The sequence below is a fragment of the Protopterus annectens genome, chromosome 4.part1 (assembly GCF_019279795.1).
Source record: "Protopterus annectens isolate FY-2018-M chromosome 4.part1, PAN1.0, whole genome shotgun sequence".
In the NCBI taxonomy this organism is placed as follows: Eukaryota; Metazoa; Chordata; order Ceratodontiformes; family Protopteridae; genus Protopterus; species Protopterus annectens.
In genome coordinates this window covers 514,664,440-514,690,855 of record NC_056734.1, presented here as the reverse complement: position 1 = coordinate 514,690,855, position 26,416 = coordinate 514,664,440, and the positions used below count along the sequence as shown (strand labels likewise).

Below are 26,416 nucleotides of genomic sequence, written 5' to 3'. Positions count from 1 at the left end.
TCCGCGGTGGTGCAGCGGTAGCATTGTTGCCTCACAGCAAGAGGTTCTCCCGTTCGATTCTCGGCTGGAGTGCGGGGAGTGCCTTCTGTGTGGAGCCTGCATGCCCTCCCTGCGGTAGAGTGGCGTTCCGAAAGACATGCGTAAATGGGCATCGAGCTGGCAACTCGGCACCATAAAAATCTACTGCCAATTAGCGGACCGGAGTTCCGCTGTGGTGACCCCCAACTGAGAAAAGCCAAAAGACAACTCAAAACTGCTACTACTGAATTCACATCTTTCGTCATACAGTGGATATAAAAAGTGTAGAGACACCCTGTTAAAATGTCAGATTTTTGTGATATAAAAAATGAGACCAGAATAAATCATTTTAAAACTTTTCCCACCTTTAATGTGACCTATAACCTTTTCAATTCAATTGAAAAACAAAAAAATCTGTTAGGAAGAAATATAAAAACAAACATACAATAAGCTGGTTGCATAAGTGTGCACAGCGTTAAACCTAATACTTTGTTGAAGCACCTTTTGGATTTAATTACAGCATTCAGTCTTCTTGGGTACACACCTGCCATCAGAGAGACTCTGATTAACCCCAAATAAGTTCAGCTGTCCTAGAATTTTCCTGACATTTACTCAGTTGCCTGCTACAGCAAAAGCCATGGTTCGCAGAGAGCTTAAAGAGCATCAAAGGGAGCTCTCTCACTGCTGAAAGGCATCAGTCAGAAGGGTACAAAAAATTTTCCACAGCATTGGATATACCATGGAACACAGGGAAGACAGTCATCATAAAGTGGAAAAAATATGGGCCAACAGTGATGTTGCAAGGAATTGGACATCCCTCCCAAAACTGATGAGACGAAAATTGGTCAGGGAGGCTGCCAAGAGATCTACAGCAACACTGAAGGAGCTGCAGGAATTTCTGGCAGGTACTGGGTGTGTACTACATGTGAATCTCCTTTATTCTCCATATGTCTGGACTATGGGGGATAGGGTTGCAAGATGGAAGCCTTTTCTTACACAGAAAAACATCTAGGCCCGGCTAAAATTTGCAAAACAATACATCCAGTCTCCCAAAAGCATGTGGGAAAAATGTGTTATGGTCTGATGAGACCAAGGTTGACCTTTCTGGCCAAAATTCCAAAAAGTACAGTTGTGTACACTTACCATAAATGTAGATGTTAGAGTGTATTCACTGTTGCAGTCATTACATTAGACTCCTGAGATTTTCGGACCCATCTGAGGGAATAAATTCCAAGGCTCCAATACCTTGAGTTTCCAGCGGCCTGGCCAACTCCATGTGGGAGTCGGTAGCGGAGTGCGACTATAAAGTAGCGGGCGTCAGGGGCTGCAAAAGCGCCTCACTGAGAACCAGCGACTTGCTTAGGAGAAGCTTCGTCGGTTTTGAACCTCGGCTGCCTGCCTCTCTCTGCGTTTTTTTGTGAACTCCAGTAGTCTGATGGCTATCAGACGACTTTATATAATGAAATCTTTGCCCAAAATAGCTTAATGCAAAATCGTACCGACGCTTAAGTCTTGGTTAAATCTAGCACAAAACCGACAACTAGAAACGTCGTGGTCAGGGACTAGGCAAGGAATACAGTAAGAATGAAAATCCTTATGAGGTATTTGCTTCCCACAAGAAATACAATTATTAACTTTTTCTGACATCGGTCTGGAGCAAGAAAAAAGTTTCCCAATGGGGTACTTAGCTTTTAATGAAGACTTTGGATCTGAAACTCTAACACGAAAATCTCAGGAGTCTGATGTAATGACTGCAACAGTGAAACACGAAGAACATGGTATGTTTGGCGCAAACAGTTCGCATCACCAAAAGAACACCATTCCCACGGTGAAGCATGGTGCTTTGTGGGTGCTTTTCTTCAGCTGGAACTGGGGCTTCAGCCAAGGTGGAGGGAATTATGAACAGCTCCAAATACTATTCACTTTTGGCCCAAAACCTTCAGGCATCTGCTAGAAAGCTGAAGAGGAATTTCACACCTTTAAACATGACAATGACCCTAAGCATACATCCAAAACGAAATAATGGCTTCACTAGAAGAAAATTAAAGTTTTGGAAAGGCCCAGCCAGAACACAGACCTAAATCCAATAGAAAATCTGTGAGGTAACCTGAAGAGGTCTGTGCACAAGAGATGCCCTCAATCTCAACAGATTTGGAGCGCTTTTGCAAGGAAGAGTGGGCAAACATTGTCAAGTCAAGATGTGATGTGCCATGCTGATAAGACTCCTACCCAAAAAGACAATGCTGCAATTAAATCAAAAGGTGCTTCAACAAAGTATTAGTTTAAGGGTGTGCACACACTTATGCAACCTGCTTACTGTAAGTTTTTTTACCCCCCCCAATGGATTTTTTTTCAATTGAATTGTACAGGTTAGCGGTCACATTAAAGGTGGGAAAAGTTTTGTAACAATTTATTGTGGTCTCATTTTTTATATCACAAAAACCTGGCATTTTAACAGGGGTGTGTACACTGTTTATATCCACTGTACATTTCCTTCTGGGCCCCCCAGAAGCATCTTCACTACTGCAAATTCCAGTCCCCACCTACACAATAATCCTTGCTGAAAACTGATTTCTCTCAGAATTTTCTTAACATCCATTACAGTAGTTTTAGGTGGAATATAAATACATGCCAGTGTAATCTTTCTCCCTTGCCAATAGCCCATTAGCACTACAAAACTGCCATTATCTTTTTGTTTATCCTCTATCACTATTACAGCTCCCCTTGCAATCAATACAAGTATTAGTTTTTGCTTAGTCCCAGATATTCCAAAGAATAACCATCCTGAAAACCTTTATCAAATTCACATGTTCAGTTCTTTCCAAGTGTCTCTCCTGTAACACATCTATTTGCTCTCTAATTTTAATATATATCACTATTCTTTTTGTATTTATCTGAGACACCACTGACATTTAAAGACATTACAGAAAGCATCACTGTATTAAAAATCATTCCCACCTCTTATGTACAAACACCTTTTGTTAAATGTCTAGTTCCAGCTTTTGTATTACATACACTGGCAAGTTGAACTTTTATATAGTTGCTTCTAGTCCTTTTGAACCTATGTCACTTGTTATAAAACATTTTGCTTTAGTGAAAGCCCTAAAAAAGAAGATACCCCCTAAAACCCATTACTGTAATACTAACACAAAACTATGTACATTCAAATATTAAAGTTTTACACGTCCAAAATCCAGCCACACTAACACAATTGAGTTAGCCTAAAAGATGCTAAGACCATGGTGCAGCCTGTGCTTTTATAACATATTAGCTGTTTTTGTCTAATCTTAACTCTCCCAGCTGGGAAAACCCCTAAATGCTTTCGGGGGAACTATCTCTTAGCCAGTTTCTCTTTTGTCCCCCATCCAATCAAGCTCCATTGTAACCAATTTCTTTTTACCAAATTGTCTCCATGGAGACATGAGAACCAGTCAATTTCTTTTTATCAGATTTCCATGGAGACATGAGGGCCAGATACAGAATTGCTACTAAGCATATATTCATTCACTATAAAAAAATCCTCATATTAAATATTTTCATTTACGTGTTACTAAATCAAAGATCCTTATTCCAGTCATTTCCCCCACACAAGAATGAGAAAAAGCATATTTATTTTGTCACTCAACCAGGCTTTTTTTTTTTTTTTTTTTTTTTTACATTGCAGTGCTTACATTTCTTAAAACTGGAGAGAGAAGGGAGAAAGGGGAAAAAACGAACAGCAGCACCTATTTAGAACTCCCATTACGCTTGAAAAGAACTGAACTACTTTATAGCATGCAAAAAAAAAATACACCACAAAAAAGATTAAGTTTTCTGTACTTGGTTGACTTTCTCTACTCTTCCCCTCCCTAAAGCAATTTTCCGAACAATAATGACATGAAGTAGAGCATATATGTTATATTCCCCCACAAGTCAACAAATTCTGAAGTCCAATAGTTCCAGATTTTCTTGCTCTGTTATATTTCACAAACGTAACTATTGCATTGTAATCCCACATTGAGTTATTGGTTTTATTACTATTAATCTCCATCTCCCAGATCCAGTCTCTGCTTCACTTCCAACATACTCTCAATTCTTTTAGTTAATTCACGTGCTCCCTTCCTTCTCTCCAGAATTTTCCATTGAAACAGTGGAAAAGGTTTCACAGGTACAGTTTTCTCTGTGGTCTTTATTACCAGAACAAGCAGCAGAATCCCCTCCTGTTTCACAGCTCACTTTTTGTTAGGACAAACTTTCGTATTTCCTCCTTAGCATGTACTTAAAAAAGTGTGTCCCCTCCAGGGAAGGATATCTTGAAGACGGCTATGTACAGCAGTCTGAATCTCAAACCTGCATCTTGACATTCCCTAAATAATGGAATTTACTCCTCCTGCCTGGTGTCCACAAACATTTTCCTGTCTCACCACATGGTCTGTCCTCTAATTCTATTTTTTGAAACATCTCTTCCCGAGCAGTCTCATTCAGCCAACCTTTTCTTCATTTCAACCTCGGATTTTTGCAGCTTTACTACTTCATCTGAAAATCTTTTTAAAGCTTCTTCCATTTTTTTCCAGCCTTTTGTTTGTGTTGCTATACTCCATCAGTATTTTGTTTATTTTCATGAAGTCTGTTCACAGTTATCTTGCATCTTCTTGCAGGTTACTGGAAGTCATGTCCAGAGGTTGCACTGTTTTTTTTGATGAACACCTGCAGTACTTTTCCCAGTCAGTGTTTCCTCACTTTTTGTAGCATTTTTTTTCCAGGTGCTCTTTTTCCTGGTAGCCAGGCAGTACACTTTCTAGACAGTTACTGAAATTCACCCATAAACACAAGTCTACTGGCCTTCCCTGTTGAGTTTTTCACACTGGGAGAGCTAGAGTTAAGCTGTTACTCAATGTGCAGCCATCTTGGAAGTCCATCTTGTTAGCTTGAGGTTTGAGACATTCGAGTGAGCGTCTATCGGATGTGACAGATCTGGAATTGGATCCAATATCTAAGGGTGGCAAAGACAAGGCTACAGGAAGGGGAACCAAATATGAAGAGGCCAATAAGGTGCAGTGAGAATGACTGCTCTTGAACTTGGCTGCTTTCTGCAGAAATTTTGGGATTAGAGGTAATGGCAGACAAGCATAAAGTGGACCGGGGTCCAATTGTGAAGGAGTGTCCCTTGGTGACTCCCTGAGAGGATATTACAAAGCAAAGTAGTTGCGGCATTTGTTGTTTAAGGGAGAAGCAAAGAGACTGGAGCAGGGCTGGCCCCCATCAGTGGAAAATCATATCCACCACTTCCCTGTTGCGACCACTCTGGAGTTAGAAGAATGGACCTGCTCAAGTTGTCTGCCATCACTTCGGATTTCCCCAGAATGTGCATTGCTACTAGAAAGCGGTTGGATGAGATTGTCTATTGCCATACTCTGAGCTTCGACAAGAAATTATCTGGTCCCTCCTTGTTTACGTACCAAACTACCAACATTTTCTGTTTGTATTGCAATGGTCTCTGAAGGAAGAGTAGCCTGAAAGGTCTGCAGTGCTAAAAGCACTGCATTCTCCAGTACACTTACATGCAAGTTGGCCTCTGAGAGACCAAGTGCCTTGGACTTTTCTCTGCAGAAAGTGCCACCCAACCAATCTGGGAAGCATCAGTGGTCACCATGCCCTTTGGCTGTGGGAGAATAAGGGACGCTTTGTAGAACTTTATCTCAATGAATCCACCACCAGATCTACCTACTGCATGCCTGAGTAATTCTTATCTGTGTTGACATGTGTTGATAACTAATCAACCACTGTTGCCAGCATCTATTGGAAGATTCTCATATGGAATCTTGCTAGATGAACCAACCATTATGGCAGCTGACATAGAACCTACGGGCCTGAAGGATCAACAGGGCTGAAATACTGGTACTGTGAATTAATTTCTTGACTTGGAATCTTATAGTCTGCACTCCTGAGATGCAAAGAGAAGTTGTTACTGATGTCCTGTTAAAAGACTGCCTCTATGAATTCCAAAATCTGAGCAGACTGTAGGCGAGACTTTTAATTTATGGCAATCCCCAGATGAAGACAAATCTGCAGAACCTGATCTCTTGCCCCAAAATAGTAGATGCCTGGTCAAGGTGGCTATGTGCCAGTCATCTAGGTATGGAAATACCTGGAATCCTTGCAGTCTCAAGTCAGCTGTCACCACTGCCATGGACTTGGCAAACACCCTGTGGGCTGTGGTAAGGCCAAAGGGCAGTGCTCTGAACTGGTAGTCATTGCCTCCCAGACAGAAGCACAAGTACCTACTGGATTATCTGTTCGTCCTTATGTGATGGACTTTCAGGATGCATTCTATTGAAGACATCCAGTCATCCTAGCCCAGGAAGGGAAGAATGGACTGAACCATGACCATCCAAAACTTTGTTGAACTGACTTGTTCAAGTTAATGAGATCCAAAATTGGTCTCCAGTCCCCCATTTTCTTTGGCACTAAAAAACCCTTAAGTTCTGGATTATCTGGTCTTGCAGGACCTCTTGGATGACTTTTTTCTAGCAGCTTTTGTGCAGCTTTTTTCTTCTGACTGGGTGGAACATCTACACTTTTGCCTGCAGTTGAAGGTGGAAGGGAAAATGGAATTCTACAACCTCTGGAAATAATCTGCTGCACTCAAGTATCTTATTTCTAGCCAGACTAGTGCAGGGACAGGCTACTCTCGATAGCTTCCAGAGGGGGATAACAATCAGGCCTCCTTTCAGGAGCGCTGGTAGGGTCAGTCAGAAAAATCTCTGGAATCCTGGTATCTGCAGGCCACCTCTGCCATGGAGGCATCACCATCCATTCAAGTTCCGTGTGCCCCTAGGGGAACTTTCCACGTGTCCTAGACAGGACTCAGACTTCTGGAACCACATCTTCAGACCACGTCGATTACTACAAAAGGATCGTTGAGGGCTCAAAAAACATTCTCCCACTGCAGAGAGGGTCTTTCCATCCTTCCCACACCTGGATAACGTGTCCTTAACTTTTGGGCCAAAGAAAAGAAATGCCATCAAAGGAGTATTGACGAATGAGGACTTGAAGGGCTCCGCAAAATCACTATAGTGCATCCAGGCGTAGAGGTGCCTTTGGTTACATGTAAAATTAGCCTCATGGATGAATTCAAACTGGATTGGAAAGTATTCCAACTGAGAGGCCATGGACGATTGGACCTCATTATAAACTTTCCCTGAAAGGGAGTTTGAAAGCTCTTTGATCAGACCCTTTTGTAACACATTAAACTGTGCCAAACAGTTCAGCGACTTGAGAGCAAAGGTTGTTGAAGCATAGCCATGTTTCCCAAATATATCCATCGCGCTACACTACCTGTTAGGAGGATGAACAGAGGAACTTTGCTCATCAAGTTTGTTTTTAGTGGCCGCCTCCATGACCATGGCATCCAAAGGCATGCACTTACTACAAAATTCCTTCCCCACAGGTGTAGTCAGAATCCTACCTGGCCTCTTGGACATTGACTCAATTGAATCAGGTTCCTTCCACACCTGGTGAGAGCCCAAACTAATAAGCTCGTCAGCATGTGGAGTAACCCAAGAGGTAGATAAGCCAGCCCTGAAGGCCTCCAGAAATACCGACTCTTCAGGTGAAAGATTGCTGTGAGTCCAACCCACCTCTCTATTTCAGGATCTCAAGGATGTCTCCAAATAAGATGTCTTCTGGAGGTGATCATGGGGGCCCCTCATCGAAGTCCATACCCTCTGACTCTTGGGGTGAAGTCCAAATGCCGCCTCTTGCATTTTATCTTCCTAGGAACTTTCTTGATGGGATGCTCCAGGGGAAGTGTGGGAAGAGACGACGAAACCCTGCAGAGTAGAATGGAGGCCTCGAACTGGCCAACTAACATAGAATGAGGAGGCCCAGAGACATCTGTGTGCTGGTCTGAAGCTACAAGAGGGATGGGCCCATCCATTCCGTCTCTGCAGAAAACACCCTCTTCGCAACCTCAAAGGCAGACCGCCCCACGGAAAGGAAGGCCTCGGCACAGAGAAGGCAGTCTTCTGGACTGCTGTCTCCTCCCAACAGAAAGCAATCTCCCCAAGGAGGAAAGTCAGCACCAAGCTACGAAATGCTGAAGCACCAAGGAGCAGAAATGGCTCAAACTGAGGTCTATCCCAGCTCCTTGGATCAGACAAGGAGGCTTTGGCTCAGACTCCTCCGGATCGGGTGATGTCAGAGCCAGGGCACTTAGTATGGTGCCATTCCATAAAGGGAGATGGAACCCTGGAAGGGACTGGATCAACAGACTAATGGATCCTAGGCAATACAATAGGATCCAACATAGTCTGCTCCAAAGACACTGGATCTGTAAACCTCTCTTCAGATCGGGGGGGGGGGGGGGAATAGATGTTTGAGACCTCCTCAAATACAACTTTGTCCTCTTCCTGGACAACTCAGAGGATGGAGTTCAGGAAGTGGAAGCAACAGCAGATTTAGACTCCTTGGAGGACCGAGTCCCTGTAACAGCGCCTCTAAAAAATTAAGGCAACAAACCTTTCAGTATTAATTCATTCTTTCTACCCACTAAAGCATGGGGATTAAAACTGTGGCACATAGAACAGTCTTCTTGTAGGCGCTGCAGACCTAAACAATAAATGCAGAGACTGTCCAAAACAGGCAATTTGTACCCACACTTTCTGAAGCCAGAAGGGCCCTTCTCAGCCATTCTACACAGAGTAAAGCAGACAGAAAAGTTTACTTTAACAGTTGAGAAAAAAAGTTAATTATCAGTAGGGAAAAGAAGCAAAGGCATTACACCAATGGTAATTAATAATTCACTAATGTGTAAAAAAAAAAAAAAAAGAAACACCAACGATGGTAGTTACAGAAACTAGCTACACAGGTAAGAGCTTAACAGAAACTGGACAAAGTAGAAAAGGCAGAATAAAGTTTTGAAAGACGCTCTAACTTAACTAAAAATTGACTAAGCTCAAGAGTATGACTGACCACATCCTTCTGCGAAAAGTGGCAAACAAGATCTGGGGTATGTTAGGGGTTAATGCACTATAAGGGAGAAACTAGACAACTTTTTGTCACCACAAGCTTTAGTAATGGCTGAGTCAGATCAGAACCCAACAGTTGAGGATAGAACGAAAATTCACATCAGATACAAAGGATGTAACCAGCACAACAGTTAAAGGAAATCTCAACTTTAACAAAATGTACGGGGTCAATAAAATATTCCACAACTGTACTATTTTGATGGTAAAGTTTTTAGTTTTACATTTGTAGTAACCAGGAGGGGGAACTTAAACACCACAAACAGGAGCCACCTTAATTTATGTACTATACTGTGGAATTATAAAATAGCTGGTGGAAATTTCTTTGCTGCAGCCAGTTCACATTTAAATCTGAAAAGCTTTCCCCATACAGTATAGCTACAGAAACTACAACATTAGGACATTAGGTAATATAATCTATACTCTTAGTTATTTCAGGTCAAGTCCTTAAAATGTAATAAGGCTCTGAACATAGTTAAGACAACCCCAATCACCTCAATTTATGGTTGAAAAAAGATCAAGGGCTACTGGAATGTTTAAAGTTGAAGGCAGCCATGCTTACCCTATCTTCCTGCTCAGCAAACAGCTCTTGCACCCTCTCATGAAGTCCATCCTTTGCTCTTTCCACATTGTTAGCCAAACCTGTGATGCTGATCACGTTGGACTGTAGCTCAGGTGCAGGTACCTGGATATTCACCTTTAGGAAGAAAAATAAAATGTCAAATGAAAAATGCGTTACTGACAAAGTGCTCTACCCCACACTCGAACTAAATTCTGTGGTACTCTCTGTACCCTCTTTCCTATGTTCAGACATTCTCATCAACCACAACAGTTGAACCTTTTCCCCAAAAGGGACATGAACTTCAAAGCAACAATATCCAAACAGGGAAATCAACCAAAATACCTTGCAGCATATTCGAAATGTTCAGACAGAGCACTGCTGCTAACACTGATGCTAGCAATTCTGCAGTGTCCTTCATTTCACATTAAATGCCTATTGTAATATCACTCTACCACAAAATTATCTAAGCAATATCCCATTAAGTTGTGTGTATATTCTAAAGTTTAAAACCACAGTACAGCTTTCTTCCAAAATAACTGAAATTGGTATCCGCTGAACACATCTTTACCAGCTGGTGAAATTGGACATCTGTATATGCACACAGCAGCAAAACATACCCAGCCTTGAAAGAGACAATATTGCAGTAGTTCACTGGACATGCAAGATCTACTATACAGTTGGTGGATTAAAAGGGAGCAGAACCACCACTTAAGGTCTTGTGAAGTTCAACCAGAAATTTACATTTTCTATAAACTCCAGGAAAATAATTGCATGTTTCTGCCAGGGGACTATCAGAGTCCAGATTCAACAAAATAAAAATTATACTCTGGTGGTGGTGATATGTTTAAGAAAAAATAAACAATCTGAAGGCTCACATTCACAACAGTGGAGCACAACTCTTACATCAAATGTTCCACCTCTTAAGAAAATCCATCTCAGTTGACAATACTCACCTCATATTCATCCATCATCTTGCGGATTCCAATTCCCTTCTGTCCAATGATGTAACGATGCATATCGTAAGGCACTTCCACCTCTACAGTAACAGGAACTAGTGCCTAAACAAATCAAACATCCATCCTGAAGTAAATTTCTTTAACATACAATAGTACATTCAAAGATAAACTTATTTCTAAGCATCCACACATGGTGCACAAGTTTCTATACTTGGTATACAGGCTCAGGACACACTAGGTGTAAAGTTGCAGACTTGAAGCTTATACAATGTATACCACAGTTTCACCACACAATCAACATAAAACATCTTGCAAACTAACATGCTTGGGTCTAAGTAGATCAAAGCAAAATCCATTGCTAAAAGTGTGTACCTTATGCATCTAAACTAAAACACTGCTGACTACATAAGTGCAGCTAAGTGAGGGACTCAGCTTAAGAAAAGGCCTTTGAAACAAAAGGAGTCAAATTCAAGGTTATCATGCTTTCTTGGTCTCTGCTATTAGTATAAAAATCCCCCCTGGAAAACACACGGTTCTAGTTTCAGCCACTGTCTTCTCAACAAGTAGTATTCCGATTTAGGCTTTTTTCCCCCCTTGTTTGTTGAATAGGAGGTCAAACTTGATAGGCCACTTTAAAGTGGAGGTCCAAAGAGAAAGATAACATTTCACTAACAAAGTCCATGTAAATAGAACTTCAAGAGAGTAAGTATACATGAAAAAAGTTAAGAAATACTAACAACGTTTAACACAAGCACATACCCAAAGGAAAAAAAGAAGCAAATGTACTCATTTATCACTTTGTAAAAATTGTATTTTGGTCTTTAATATCACGGAAACAAGAAAAATAGAGAGTGAAATACAATTTCTTGACACTGGGATATAACAAGGATCATGGCTGCAAATAAGGTTGCTAGGATTAAATCGGTTATCCACCCAAGAGTAAATATGAATCCTCGTGTCTTAAGTGGGCAAAATCTGGCTCGACATTCTGTGAACAGCCACATAATGAGCAGATGAAAAGGAAGGGGGTAAATTGTTAAAGTGATGTTGAACCAGAGGTGTACCTGTGGTGGGGCAAAGAAGCTGTCCAGGGCACTATCAGCAGATGCCAGTCAGTAGTGCAGAAATGAATGCAGATAATGCATTTGCAGTCAAGGCCGAAGAGCTTTGGCATTTCGTATGTGGTAAAATACTTTTGTAACAAACTGCTTGCTGTAACAAGCTATTTATTATGGCAGAAAAGGTATAAAATAGATTTATTTTTTTACTCCATTTAAAAGTCGTGCCAGAATAGCTAGCTTCAGGTAGGTATGGAAAAACACTTGCAGAAAAATACAACTAGTGTACTGTCTCTGTCTTAACCAAAACCTGACCCAGCACGCTGGGGCCTGAACCTCAGGTATTGTCTGCAGTCCCTGTGAATGGAGATGTGCAGGAATGTATTATCCAAATCCATGCTAACAGATCCCTCAGTAAAAGTAGCAGTAGTAGTAAGGACTACAATGTTACCATCCTTCAATTTGTTTACCCACTTTAGAAATTTTGGTCATCAAAAGCTATCCTTTTTTGAAGCGAGGAAAAGGCTGGAGTAAAGAAATGTCACCCTTCTCTTCCATGAAGACTGACTGTACCACACTACAAATGCAAATGAGACTGAGGAATTTGTTTTACCTAAATCTAGTCTGGAGGGATGACAGGCATCACAATTAAGGATGGAAAGACCTTCAATCCTAACAAGCAAAATGCTACTATGACTTCTCACACATCTGATGTCTGGCTGAACCAGTTTTTCCAGAAGTGGAAGGATTTCCCTCCTAGTATGAGGGGCGAGTAAAACAAAGGAATAGTTAGGAGAAGGTGGGATGGAAACTAGGGAGCATTAATACTGCTTCCATCTTGGAAGGAGAACCCCCCCCCCCTCACTACTTTGCTGGCTAAGCTTGTTCTGTTTCCTCTTCATGCTTACTTTTTTTGAAGGTCTTCTACTGCTTAAGTGGTCAACAGAAAGGCAGCTGCTTACTAGGTTAATTCATACTGCACACCCTGGTAAGAGGGATGAATTAATGGCATGCCTGACTTCACAAGAAGTTTCAGAAGCTGGAAGATAAGGGGAAAGGAAGCATCCAATAGCTGCCATCTTAACATCCTCTGAAATGGGCTGAATCCTGAAGTTTAATTAAAAAGTACAGTTTTGTACCTACCATAAATGTAGATGTTCGAAGATCCACATTGCTGCAGTCATAACTAGTGGGTAGTCCGCTGTCCTCGGTCGGCCCGAATACCAAAGTATTAGGCTGGCGTCGGTCATGGTCGCTTAGATCTGACGTCAGTACGCCTTGGTACTAAAGCGCATGACCGACGTCATATCCCCAGTCTTTCTTGCCCCAGATGTCAGAAGGCCCTAAAAAGAAAGGCCATAGTCAAAACAGAACCACCCCAAACCACAGTGGGGAAGGAGGGAGGGTAAATTGGACTGCAGCAATGTGGATCTTCGAACATCTACATTTATGGTAGGTACAAAACTGTACTATGTTCTTCATCTCACATTGCTGCAGTCATAACTAGTGGGTAGAATCCCAAAGCAAAGGTAAAGGGAGGACGGCAAAATTATAAAGCATTGGGAGCTGCTAACATGCCCTGTAAAACTGCAGTGGCAAACCCAGCCCTAGATTTGGAGTAAAGAGGGAGATGATAATGTTTAGAAAAAGTGTGCACTGAACTCCAAGTAGCTGCCTCCAAAATATCTTTAGTAGCTACACCCCTTAAAAAAGCAGTAGAAGTGGCAGTAGCCCTAGTGGAATGAGGTCTGATTCCAGCCGGAATCTCTTTGCCATGATGAGAATAACAAAAAGCAATACAATGGCCAATCCACTTAGAAATAGTTTGTTTAGAAACAGGTTTCCCCTGAGATCCCACAGCAAAAGAAACAAACAACTGTTGAGACTGTCTGAACCCTTTAGTTCTGCTCAAATAACGCAACTGCCTGTGAGTATCCAAAGAGTGCAAAATTTTTTCCCCTTTATTTTGGGGATCAGCATAAAATGTAGGCAAATGAATAGATTGGTTTAAGGCCACATTTGAAACAACTTTAGGCATAAAAGTAGGGTTAGTACAAAGGGATACCCTATCCTTATGAAAAATCAGGAAGGGCTCAACTGCCATTAGAGCCTGTAATTCAGATACCCTTCTAGCAGACGTAATGGCCAACAAAAAAGCAGTCTTCCAAGACAAAACTTCAACTCAGATGTAGCTGCAGGTTCAAAAGGAGGTAAAGTGAGCTTTTCCAACACAAAATTGAGATCCCAGGAAGGAGTAGGAGCTCTACGTGGGGGTCTTATTTTCTTTGCCCCTCTAAGAAATTGCTTAAACAAAGGATGAGAGAATAATGGTGGGTCACAATCATAGTGAGCAGAAATGGCTGCAGCATGAACTTTAACAGAGGAGAAAGACAAACCTTTGTCTAGTAACTCTGTAAGATACTGAAGAGAAACACTCAAATTAGGCACTGAAATATCAAAGCTCTTTGCTTGGCTCCAAAGAAAAAATCTCCTCCATTTATCAGCATAAACTTTCCTTGTACTAGGCCGTCTGGCCTCCAAAATAACATCCAAAACGTGTTGAGGAAGCTGCGACCCTCCAGGGTCTAGAACAGAATATGCCAGGCTGTCAGATGCAGGGACTGTATCCTGACATTGATGAAATGATTGCCCGCCTGGGACAAAAGGTGTGGAATTGATGGCAGAGGCCAAGGAGGCTGCCATACTAGGCTCCTCAGCAGAGGGTACCAGTGCTGACGTGGCCAATCTGGAGCTATTAGAATCATGGAGGGCTTGTCCTGTCTGACCTTCAAGAGCACCTTGGGAAGGAGAGGCAGAGGAGGAAAAGCATAGACGTGAAGATTGTTCCAACTGAATGAAAGAGCATCCACTTTCCAAGCTTTTGGATGAAACAGCTTTGTGCAAAACTTTGGCAGCTGGAAATTTAGTGGAGAAGCGAACAGATCTATGTCTGGAGTAAGCACTGTCAACTGTCGAAATACATGAGGATCCAATTTCCACTCGTGGGGATCCACCATCTGTCTGCTCAAAACATCCGCTAAGGAGTTCTGTGCTCCTGGCAGAAACCTTGCCTGAAGAGTGAGGTGCAAACTGAGAGCAGTCTCCCACAAAATCATAGCTTGCCTGCAAAGGGGTGCGAATGGGTTCCCCTTGCTTGTTGATGTACCACATGACAGTTGTGTTGTCTGTTTGAATCAACACGTGTCCTGGTTGAAGTAGATCCTTGAAAGCCATCAATGCAAATTGGACTGCTAACATCTCCTTCATGTTGATATGCAAATGTTGAAGTCTGGCAGGCCACGTGTCTTGAACCCATTTTCCATTGAGGTGTGCTCCCCAAGCCTTGTCTGAGGCATCTGTCGTTAGGATCTGACTCGCCTCTGGTCGGGTCACAGAGAGTCCCTTGTTTAGGTGACATTCCTGAGCCCACCACAAAAACTCCTTTTGAATGCAAGGTATTATCTGAATGACAGTGTCCAAATCGTGGCAGTGTTGAGTCCATACACTTTTGAGATACCATTGTAGCTTCCTCATATGCAGTTTGGCATTGGGAAGCACCAGAATACAAAATGCCATGAACCCCAAGGCTTGAAGGACTGTCCTTGCAGTCAGCCTGGACAGGAGAGACAATTGTTGGAAGTACAGGGTAAGATTTCTTTGCTTGTCCGGGGTCAAAAATGCCATCTGAGAGGCTGTATTCAGTCTCACACCCAGAAAGCACATGTCCTGAGAGGGTACTAGACTGGACTTTATTTCGTTCACAGAATACCCTAGGCACCTTAACACTGCCATAACATACTGAAGATGGTGAAGTAGCTTGTCTTTGTCTTGAGCAAGAATCAGGCAATCGTCCAAATAAGGATAAATTTGTATTCCTCTTAACCTTAAGAAGGCTATCACTGGAGCCAGAACTTTTGTGAACACCCTGGGAGCAGTAGATAAGCCAAAGGGCAACGCAGAGAACTGATAATGTAAAGCCCCAGCCCGGAAACGCAGGAATCTCCTGCAGCTGGGCCTGATAGGAATATGAAGATAAGCCTCCTTGAGATCCAGAGTTACCATCCAATGATCTTTGCCCAGCAGAGGCAGAAGTTGTTGTAAAGTCAACATTTTGAATTTTGGAATGTCCAGGTATGTGTTGAGAATAGACAAATCCAGAATTGGCCTCCAAGTGTTTCCTTTCTTTGGTACAAGAAAAAGGCGAGAATAAAATCCTTGGCCCACTTCTGACGGAGGGACCTGTTGGATAGCCCCCATTTGTAGAAGTAAAGAAATCTGTACGTGAGCCTCCACCTTTTGCTGAGGAGGAACGTCTGGCATGCCTTTGAAAGGGGGCAATGTGTGGAAATAAAACTTGTAACCTCGGTTTATGATGTCCAGCACCCATTTGTCCTGGGTGACTAAAAGCCAGTTTTGCCTGAAAAGTGCCAACTTTCCTCCCAGAGGAGCTGCCTGACAGGAAGGATCGGGCAGCTGAAGATGCAGGTCATTGGGTCTGTTTACGAAAGGACTGGCCCCTGCCCTCACCTGTAGACTGTGCAGGGGAACTCCACGTCCTAGGCCTAAAAGAACCCTGTGCATGAGCACTGCCCCTACCACGTCTAGATCTACCCCTAGACTGTAAATCAGAAGAAGGGTAAGCCCATCCCTTAGTGGGCCAATTCCTGCTAAACTTAGGGGGCTGCACCTGCAAAAAATCCTTAACAGTCTGCATAGACTTAGCTTTGTCTTCCATTTTCTTCAAGACTGACTCCACAGGAGAACCAAACAAAACTTCAGACTGCAGGGGAGCATCCAAAATACGAGCTTTAACATGCTCTGACAAGTTCTGATCTTTAAGCCAAGCGTGCCTACGAATAACTGATCCAGTGGCAGCCACCCTGGAGGAGGCCTGTAAAGCATCAAAACCACACTGCAAAGAATGCTTACCCACCTGATCAGAGGCATGAACCAAATCCTGTAATTCTTTACACTCTATGCCCTCTGCTAAAGCATCTACCTTAGATTTCAACTGACTAAGGAGAAAATTCTGGTACTTCAGCATATGAAACTGGCAATTCAAAGCCCTCATTGCAAGAGTGGAAGAGGTATACACTTTTTTACCCCACCTATCCAAAGCTCTAGAGTCTTTATCCATAGGAACTGGATTCTTTACAACAGAAGCCCTGACACCCTTAGGTCCCTGGCTAATAGTTTCTGGGTCAGCCCTAGGGCTCTTATACAAATATTTATGAGCCTCTGGTACTCTGTAATACCTATCTGGCTTAACCGGGGCAGGAGGCAAAGAGTCAGGGTTAAGGGAAGCCTCAGAGAAAACATCCTGCACAACATCCAAAACAGGGGGTATAGCCAAGGGCCTATGCTGTGGCAAAAATAGGAATTCCCTAAGCCTCTTTCTGGAATCAGAGAAATCCTGACCTTCCCATTTAAAATGTTCCCTCATAGAATGCAGGGTTTCTGAAAAAGAAAAATCTTCTGGAGGGGAAGCAGAAGGACTAGAATCCTCTGCGTCAGAATCAGAATAAGGGAGAAAATCCTGAATGTCTTCAGCCGAAGACTCAGAGTAATCTGAAGAGTGCTCTAATCCTTCCACCTCTGGCTCCACCCTAGGCCTCTTATCTGGGGGGGGGCATAGAACCTCTAATCAAGGAAATCAAATCTTCTGCCATTTTAAGCATGTGTTTTTTAGGTACAGACCCTGCAGAAGTAGGACTGACGCCAGAGGAAGACAAACCAGGCCTGGCCTTGGAAGGTACCTTAGAGACAGAGGGAGAAGGCCTAACCACCCTATGTGGAGAAGGGATTACAGCCACCTGAGAGGCCCCTTCAGCCTGACCAGACTCCTGAGAGGCCACATCTTGTAAAATTAAAGGTTCCCCCTGAGACTCAACTGAAACCTCGGCTGGATCCACAGATTCCACTGTGGTTTCTAAAGAACCGGCGTCCGGAACGGACGACTCATCCTGTTTAGATTTCACCGATTTCTCCTTACGCTTCTTAGCGGTAGCGGGCGTCGGAGGATCCAACGGCATTTTATAATTACACCGCTTACCGAAGACAAGCCTAGCACAATCTAACCGACGTTTAATGGTGCGCTTATTAAATTTAGCACAAAAGCGACACCCGACTACGTTGTGCTCAGGCCCCAAGCAAGGAATGCAAAGAGAGTGATAATCCCTATGAGGTATCTGTTTCCCACAAGAAATACAATTATTCACTTTTTCTGACATCCGGATTAAACTGAGGCAAGAAAAGACAAAAATATTCCCCAACGGGGTACTTAGCCCAACTTGGTTTCGGTCTGAAACTCAGAATACGAAAATTTCAGGATGCCGAACGGCACTTGCAAACGCTGCTTCTGCTTCGGACCATGCGGCAAGAAAGACTGGGGATATGACGTCGGTCATGCGCTTTAGTACCAAGGCGTACTGACGTCAGATCTAAGCGACCATGACCGACGCCAGCCTAATACTTTGGTATTCGGGCCGACCGAGGACAGCGGACTACCCACTAGTTATGACTGCAGCAATGTGAGATGAAGAACATCTGCCCCTTTTACTGCTGCAATGCTGCAGGCATCAGTAAACATCATATCCACAGTTGATGGCACTTCTAGACACTTCAAATGCTGTTTGAATACACTTTGCCCTCCAGAGCTTCGTATAGTTGCCATGCCACCTTATAAGAATCTTACCCTAGTATTTCATACTACCAGGCTGGTAACCAACGGTCCTGAAAGCTAAACTCAGAGGTATAAACTTTCTTCCCAAGATAAGCCAAGCATTCTACTCTTTACAGTCAACTGTATTTCCTTGAGCCAGACAGGAACGTCTAGCAACCCCCTCCCCCAAGGAAACTGCTGGCTCCACAAGTTTGTTGAATGTACACGTACAAGTGTCCTGCTCTGTAGGACATAGCTGGCTTCTTGGGGACTACAGTTAAGCTTCAGGGCTGCAGACATTTAAATACTTGGGGAACTAGAAAAATCGGCAGAGATCTTGATGCCTAACAAGTCCACATATTTATCCCTGGACTTTGTAACCTTCAAACCCCATTTAACATGATCCCTCATCACATTTCCCCAAATAGGACAGTCAGGCTAGCCACCAGAGAAAGTACAGTTGTGTACACTTACCATAAATGCAGATGTTAAGAGTGTATTCACTGTTGCAATCATCACTTGTGGTCATCTCTGCTGGGTAGCCCTCTGACAGCCCAAGTACCAGAGTAAAGTTTGCCTCCTGCGTCAGCTGTTCTGTGAGTGTGGCTGACGTCAGGTCGTCAGGGCTATAAAGGGAGACGGCCGATGCCATTACATCAGTTTTTCTTGCCCCCAAACGGCTTGGAGCCTCAGATAAGGTATATACAATAGTTAAGAAAAAGGGGGTAGGTGGGAAGGAAAATGGACTGCAACAGTGAATACACTTGAACATCTACTTTTATGGCGAGTGTACACAACTGTACTATGTTTTGTGTTTCACTGCTGCAACCACCACCTGTGGGAAGAATCCCACTGCAGAGGAAGTAGGTGGAGGAAAGCTGTAGAATTATGAGGAAGCTAGCAAGACCTGCAGGACTGCAGATGCAAATCTCACCCTGGTTCTGGAGAAAGTAGCCAGCTGGTAGTGTTGGTGAAAGTGTGGATAGAAGTCCAAGTAGCAGCTTCCAGAATTTCCTTGGTAGGAACCCCCCCCCCCCCTGTGGAGGTACAGGCTGCTCTTGTAGAAAGGGATCTGACGATTTTGGGAAGACTCTTTCCATGGAAGGTACAGAAGAAATGTATACATTGAGAGATCCATTTAGAAATGGTCTTAGTAATGGGCTTCCCTCTCTGCCCCAGGTGCGAATGAAACCAGGAGTTGGTCAGTTTTCCTGACCGATTTGGTCCTGTCAAGGTAAAATCTCAACTGTCTGTGCACATCTAAGATATGCAGAATTCTCTCCCTTCTATTTGTTGGTTTTGAAAAGAAGGTAGGTTGAGGGTTACATCAGAGACCACCTTAGGCATAAAGGAGGGGTTGGTTCTTAGAGAGACCCTGTCCATGTGGAAGACGAAGGGCTCAGTGGCCATAACAGCCTAGAGCTCAGGCATGCTCCTATCAGAAGTGATGGCTAGCAAAAGTGCAGTCTTCCAACAGGTATTTAAGAGATCTGCTGAGAAGCTGGCTCAAAAGGGGGAAGTCAGCTTTTCTAGGGCAAAAGATCCCAAGCAGGTGCAGGGGGCCTTCTTGGCAATCTGATGCGAGACGCACCTCTGAGGAACTGCTTCAAGAGGTTTTGAGAGAATAAAGGCTGAACCACTTGGACGTAGGCTGATCCAGCCAAAGCACAAGTCTTGACAGAAGTAAGACAAACCCTTATGGAGGAGCTCTGCCAGGTAGTCTAGGACCAGGGGTAAGGAGGCTTTAGTGATGGGGATGTTCCTAGTGGAGCACTAGCAGGTGAATCTTCCATTTAGAGTAACAAGATTTTCTGATGCTGAGTCTACGAGCCTTTTTAATAATGTCTAACACCTGATTGCGGAGGGGTGCAGTGGTAACTTGTCTGAGGAATCAGCCATGCTGTTAACTTGAGTGTGGCAAGGCCTGGATGCAGCAGCTTCCCTCCCTGTGTTAGCAGGTGTGCAGTGGAGGGCAGGGGAAAGGGAGGGTGCATGCTCATACTGAGGAGTGTGGAGTACTAGTGCTACCTTGGCCAGCCTGGGGCAATCAGGATAGCACTTGGTCCTTCTCTGATTTTGAGTAGAACCCTGGGTATCCAGAGGAAGTGGGGGAAAGGCATACACAAACAGGCTGCCCCAGTGGAACAAGGCATCCATCCTCCAGGCCTCTGGGTGAAACGGTCTTCAGCAGAATTTGGCCAGCTGATGGTTCTAGTGGCTTACAAAAAGGTCTGTGACTGGGTCCCCCCCAGAGGCGAGCAATCTGTAAGGTCTATCTGTGCAACTGCCACTTGTGGGGGGTCTGTGATCTGTCTGCATAAGTGATCTGCCAGGGTGTTTAGCTTCCCTGGGAGTTGAGCCAAGGGTTGCAGTCTGATTTGATGCAAACTCCCAGATTTCCATGGCAAAGCGACATAGGGGGTAGAAAAGAGTGCCTCCCTGTTTGTTGATGTACCACACGACAGTGGTGTCGTCTGTCCTGATTAGGAGTACACCTGGTGGCAGATGCTCTTAAAAGGTTAGGATGGCTCTGTGCACTGCCAGCATTTCCTTCAAATTGATGTGGGGACCTAGAACTTCCTCTTCCCAAAATGCCTGGGCTTGCAGAGTTCCAGTGTGGGCCTCCCAGGCAATGTCTGAGGTGTCCATGGTCAAGGTTTGCTTGTGTGGCCGAAGGACAAAAGGAAGGCCTTTGTTAGAAAGTAAGCCTGGGCCCACAGAAGAGTTCCTTTTTTAAGCAAGGAATTAGTGGTAGCTGGTGCTCCAGAGACTGGGAGCGTTGGCACCACAGGTTCCTTAGGTACCACTGTAGTTTCCGCATATGCAATCTGTGAGGTGGGTTTTGTGTGCCAGCCGGTGGAAGTAGGACTGCAGAAAGGTTTGCTTCGGGTGGGGGCATTTGTGTAGATGTGATAAGCAGAGTGCCCAGGAAGGTAATCCTTCATGTGGGTAGCAGATGGGATTTCTCCATGTTAATGGTGAACCCCAGTGAGGTCAGTAGGGTATGCACAAAGGAGAGGTCATGTAGGAGCTTTTCTTTGGTTTCTGCCTGAATGAGGCAGTCATCTAGATAGGGGTAAATGTGCATGGCATTCTGTCTGTAGTAAGCAATGACTGGAGCCAAACACGTTATAAAGACTCTGGGAGCAGTGGATAAGCCAAAGGGCAGTGCAGAGACTTGAAAGTGTTGGGAGCCTGCTCTGAACCTTGGATAACTCCTGCAGGACACTGATGGGAATATGCAGGTAGGCATCCTTCAGATCTAGGGTCACTAGCTAGGCTTGTGGTAGAAGCATAGGTAGTAGTTTCTGTAGTGTCAACATTTTGAATTTTGGAACCAGAAGGGACAGATTCAGGGTAGAGGGGTCTAGGACAGGGCGCCATGTGCCCTCTTTTCTGGGAACTAGGAACAATCTAGTAAAATACCTTTCTGGTCTGTTCCTTGGGCACGGGTTCTACAGCACCCTGGGCGCAAGGTTTTTGGATCTGGCGAATAGCTTCTGCTGTCTGGTTTGCTTGACTTCTGGGCAACCTGACCTCCTTGGCTTTTCTATGAAACAGAATCTGTACCATCTGGTAACAATTTTCAGGACCCATAGATCTGAGGTGATGACCTGCCAGTTTTCTAGGAAGAGGGAAAGTCTTCCTCCTAGCTTGTCTGGAGACATGGGGGCAGAGGGGGGGGGGTCAATGAGAGTCTCTGGTGAAGGCAGTGGGCTTAGAACTCCCCTGCCTTGGAGGGGAAAGTGGACCACTGCCTAGTTCTTTGCTGGCTGTGAGCCTGCAGCCTTGGGGTTCCGTCTCTCCATCCCTTTCTCTGCGTTGGCTTCGCTTGAGGGGGAAAGGACCAGTGCTTAGTATGGAAGTTCCTGCTGAACCTGGGAGGCTGTACCTTCAAAAGTCCTTGACAGTCTGCATGATTTTGGCTTTGTCCTCCACTTTCTTGATGACCTCAGCCTTGGGGCCAAACAATTGCTCTATCCAAAGAAGCATCTAAAAGTTTGGATTTTACCTGGTCAGGCAAAGATTTCTCCCTTAACCAGCCGTGCCTTCTGATAACTGATCCTGTAGCTGCAGCCCTGGTAGAGGCTTCTAAGGCATTATAACCACAATGTAAGGAGTGCTTTGCTACCTGAGAGCTTGACTGTATGAGATCTGATGGTTCTCCGGTAGTGTTACTGTCTGGCAAGGCACATTTTCTGCTCGAGTTCGAGCACATTCTGCTGGAATTTAATCATATGAAACAGTTTAATGCCCTCACAGCCAAAATGGCTGAGGTGTAAACCTTTTTACCCATCCTGTCTAGAGCTCTTCTTTGTCAGTTGGGATAGGTTTTTTTTTTGAAGAGCTTGCTCTAGTTCCCTTAGGGCCCCGAGTAATAACTTCAGGGTCTGCAGCAGGGTTTTTAAATAGGTATTTTTGAGAGACTTGCACCCTGTAGTATCCATCTCGTTTTCTGGATGCTGGAGGGAGAGAGAATCTGGAGAGAGGGCAGATTCCAGAAAAACATCCTCTACTACATCCAGGATAGGAGGAATGGCCAGAGGCTTATGCTGAGGTAGATCTAGAAATTCCCAGAGTTTTTTAGACTGGGGGTAGTCCTGGGCCTCCCACTGAAAATGTTTGAGTATGTTTAGAGTTTCCTCAAATGAAAGGACCTGGGGGGGATCAGAATGGGATCAATCAGCACCAGAGTCCTCAAATGCTGCTAAGGGCTGGTCTTCCATATCTGCCTCCTCTAGATCTAAATCCACTGATTCAGAGTCTGTGAGGACCTCGGTGTAGGGGGGGGGGTTCTCCCTCGACTGGTGTGGGGGGGGGTTGACTACCCCTGATAAGTCATCAGGTCCTCTGCCATTTTGAGAAGTTGCTGTGATTGAGGGGCTGGCTAGTAGTAGGTCAGTTGTTGGGGCCCTGTGAAGGGATCTTTTTGGGGGTAGAGTTTGGCTTGGGCCTAGCTGGGTCAGTAGCTTTAGAGAGTTAATTTCACCGGCAGCGTTGTCAGTCTAATCCAGACTTCGGATGTCTGTGGGGGATCCGTGGAAGCCACTGCCTGCAAAACGGCTCCGGACCCAACAGTGAGAGGAACAAACGACATCTCAGCAGGAAGAGGTTGATCTGGCAAGCATACCGGACTCTGAATAGGTCTCGGCAGAGGCCTGCAGCAGATTGTCTGTTGTCATCAGGGGCTGCGAAGGTGCCTCACTGAGTTCAGCTGTAACCTAAGGTGGACTGTAGTTGTCAAGAGGATCTAACTTCGGGAGGCCTATCCTTGTCTGTCCTTTTTCTTCCTAGGAAAGTCAGTAACTGCCTGAAAAACAGACTCCATTTCTCGCTGCTGGAAAAACGGACTAAAATGCCTCGTTACAATATCAGCTCTTCACTTTATAGTTCAGGCATTAAGAGGGCACAGAACAGACACCATGGAATGTCGTGGCCTGGGCCTAAACAGCTGATGCAGACAATGGAAGTCTTGGTGTGGGATCTGTTTTCCACAACTGAGAGAGTAATCCACTTTCTCTGACATTGGTTTAAAGCAAGAATAGATTCCCCAATGGGTTACTTATCTTTAAACTGTCTTCACTCTGGCGATGGCCGACCGACACCCACAAAACTGCTTCTTCAGGTTCCACGGCAAGAAAGACTGATGCAATGGTGTTGGCTGTCTCCCTTAACAGCCCTAACGACCAGACGTCAGCCACACTCACAGAAAAGCCGATGCAGGAGGGAAACCTTTACTCTGGCCGGCCGAGGGCTACCCAGCAGGGATAACTCAAGTGATGACTACAACAGTAAAACATGAAGATCATAACAGTCTCATCTTAGGCAGTGTTATATCCCATGACTGAGGATTTCTAGCAGTAATACAACAGATCTTCAGATTCAGAGGAAATTGGGGAGGGATTGTATGCAGTTTTCAAAGGGGAAGCATGCCCAAAATTAAATGTTAAGCCCTCTGAGAATTAATAGTGTCTGAAGTAGCCACATTTTCCTTGAACTACATACTTTAACATGGACAGAGGAGGATGCAGGGTTTAGAGAGACCAGTGGTTATCCTCTATGGGAAAGAGCTTTCTTTTGTATCCAAAGAGCCAAAACTATTTCAAAAGCTGCTCGTAGAAAATGGTAACTCATTTTACAATAAATCTCAGGTGCAGCACATGACGTTTCTAAAGGACAGAAGGGTTGGAAACCAGCATTTAGTCTCAAAGCCTCTGGCTAAACCCTGCTCAGTCATAAGATAATCCCACAGTGTAATACCAAATGAGCTCAAAACATGAGGATTTAGTCAAATAGACTACTGGACTAGGGGTGGACAAAGCAACACTACTAGATCCAATGTCCTGGCTTTGTGCACCCTGTCATCTTTTTTCATAAGAAGTTTCTTCATCTACTCCACCTTATGATTTTCAGTGTTCCCCTCCATTGCTTCCGGCCACCTGGAGCGAGCAAATGCATCACATGAAGGCCTTGAGCTTTTCAATAAAGGTCCACAAATCTTACACACGACAAAAGGGCATCTTTCTTGAAATATGCCTGCCTTTTGCTACTTTTTTTTTTAATACACGAGTTTCCCCTCAGTCAAGAACTGTAACTGGCAATCTTTAGCAGAATTAGTCTTCCACAGGTAAAACAGATTTTTAAACTTTCTGGAGGATGTTAGACCAGAAAACTCCAATCTAATGGACATTCTAAATCAAAAACCTACTAAGTGCAAATGACTGGGTACTTGCCATTCTCTGAAGTCAACTTAAGGGGAGATGTGGCCCAATGGCTAATCATTTTCTGCAGCTTAAAACTAAAATGGACATGGGCTGCTCCTTCTTTCAGTTGCAAATCAGACTGTCTTGGACTGAGGAACAATTCCTGCTCTGTTCCGGAGACATTCACAAAAGTTTGGAAGTTGCATCGAAATGGCAGATAACTGCCAGTGCTGATTTCCAGTTAATAATTCAGTACTGCAGTGGCCCTTATAATGAATACCAGCAAACTGAATCAATAGCAAACTTGATAATATACTTGGGAAATGTAAACAAACTGCAAATATATAAAGCATGCCCAGTGATAGTGAAATAGTGCTACAGAATGCACATTAAAAGTAACCGCTATTACAAATACCACAGGCACAGATGCTAGAGGATTAGATCCATCAAAGGCAATGCAGAGCAACCACAGATAAACTAACATTTTCAAAGAGGGATTCTGTAAAAAGACAGGAAAGTAGGTAGTGCGAGATAAAAAGGAGGTAGGGAGTAGGTTAAAAGTTTAAAAAAAAAAGGAGGGAACAAGAGTACATACTGGAAATTCTAAGGAGTTTGATAATGGCAAGAACAGGCCAGTGAGTGAGGAAAGGATATGAATGAATATAAAAAAGGAATGAAAGGACTGGTTATAACTCAAAATTAGCTGGACATTTATATGTAAAGATTAAGTTTATTCTACTGGTTTATGTATATGCTACAGGATAAGGATCCTAGTCTCCTGACAGATGGGCTGGAATGCACCAAGGAGGAACCTGTGCAGCCTAGTCGGGGGGGGGGGGTGCTGGAGGTGGAGTATCAATAATTGGCATTTAGTGGAATTTAACAGTGACAGCCAGCATCAGTTGGGTGAGCTTTAGATATTTGGAATGTTATGGCTGGTAAAAATGATTGATGCCAGTTTTGCACATCTCCCTACTCTAGCAGAAGTAGGCTCACTCCAAAATCAGTCATACAGAGCCCTTTATCTTTAAAGGTGTACAAATCACTTCTTCAAAGTGTGATCGGTGTTAGAAATACTGTGAACCACAACACCACTAAATTCAAATCACAGAAACTATTTACAGTGGGACTTGCATCCAGAATTATGCAAGGAGTAAGAAGGATTCATAGGAGGTTAGTAGGCTAACAGCCCTAGAGTCATTACAAGTCTTGCCATCATTAATCAAACTGTCAGTGGTTAGGTGAGTGAAGTTTGCAAAATTAAGGGTCTATGGTATTTAACTTCCTCTGTCCAGAAAGGACATGGGCACCACCCCAGGAATGAATTTGCAGTCACCCATCCATTGATCTAGGTTGTGTTTGAAGAGGGTCAGGCGAGGGCTTTTGTTTCAAGTGAACTGAAAAGCTTGTTCCAGAGAAGTGGCAGTCTCTGGGAGATGCATCTATCTCTCC

General features: G+C 43.9%; 1 protein-coding gene across 1 annotated transcript in view; it reads right to left on the bottom strand.

Moving 5' to 3' along the window:
• The window catches only part of LOC122801243 (high density lipoprotein binding protein), a 1,918,659-nt gene that overhangs the window by 496,497 nt on the left and 1,395,746 nt on the right, over nucleotides 1-26,416 (bottom strand). The window contains exons 22-23 of the mRNA XM_044070795.1: nucleotides 10,539-10,643; nucleotides 9,586-9,720 (exon numbers count right to left, since the gene is read on the bottom strand). Of these exons, the coding sequence (XP_043926730.1) occupies nucleotides 9,586-9,720; nucleotides 10,539-10,643 (240 nt within the window). The remainder of the gene's footprint in view (nucleotides 1-9,585; nucleotides 9,721-10,538; nucleotides 10,644-26,416) is intronic.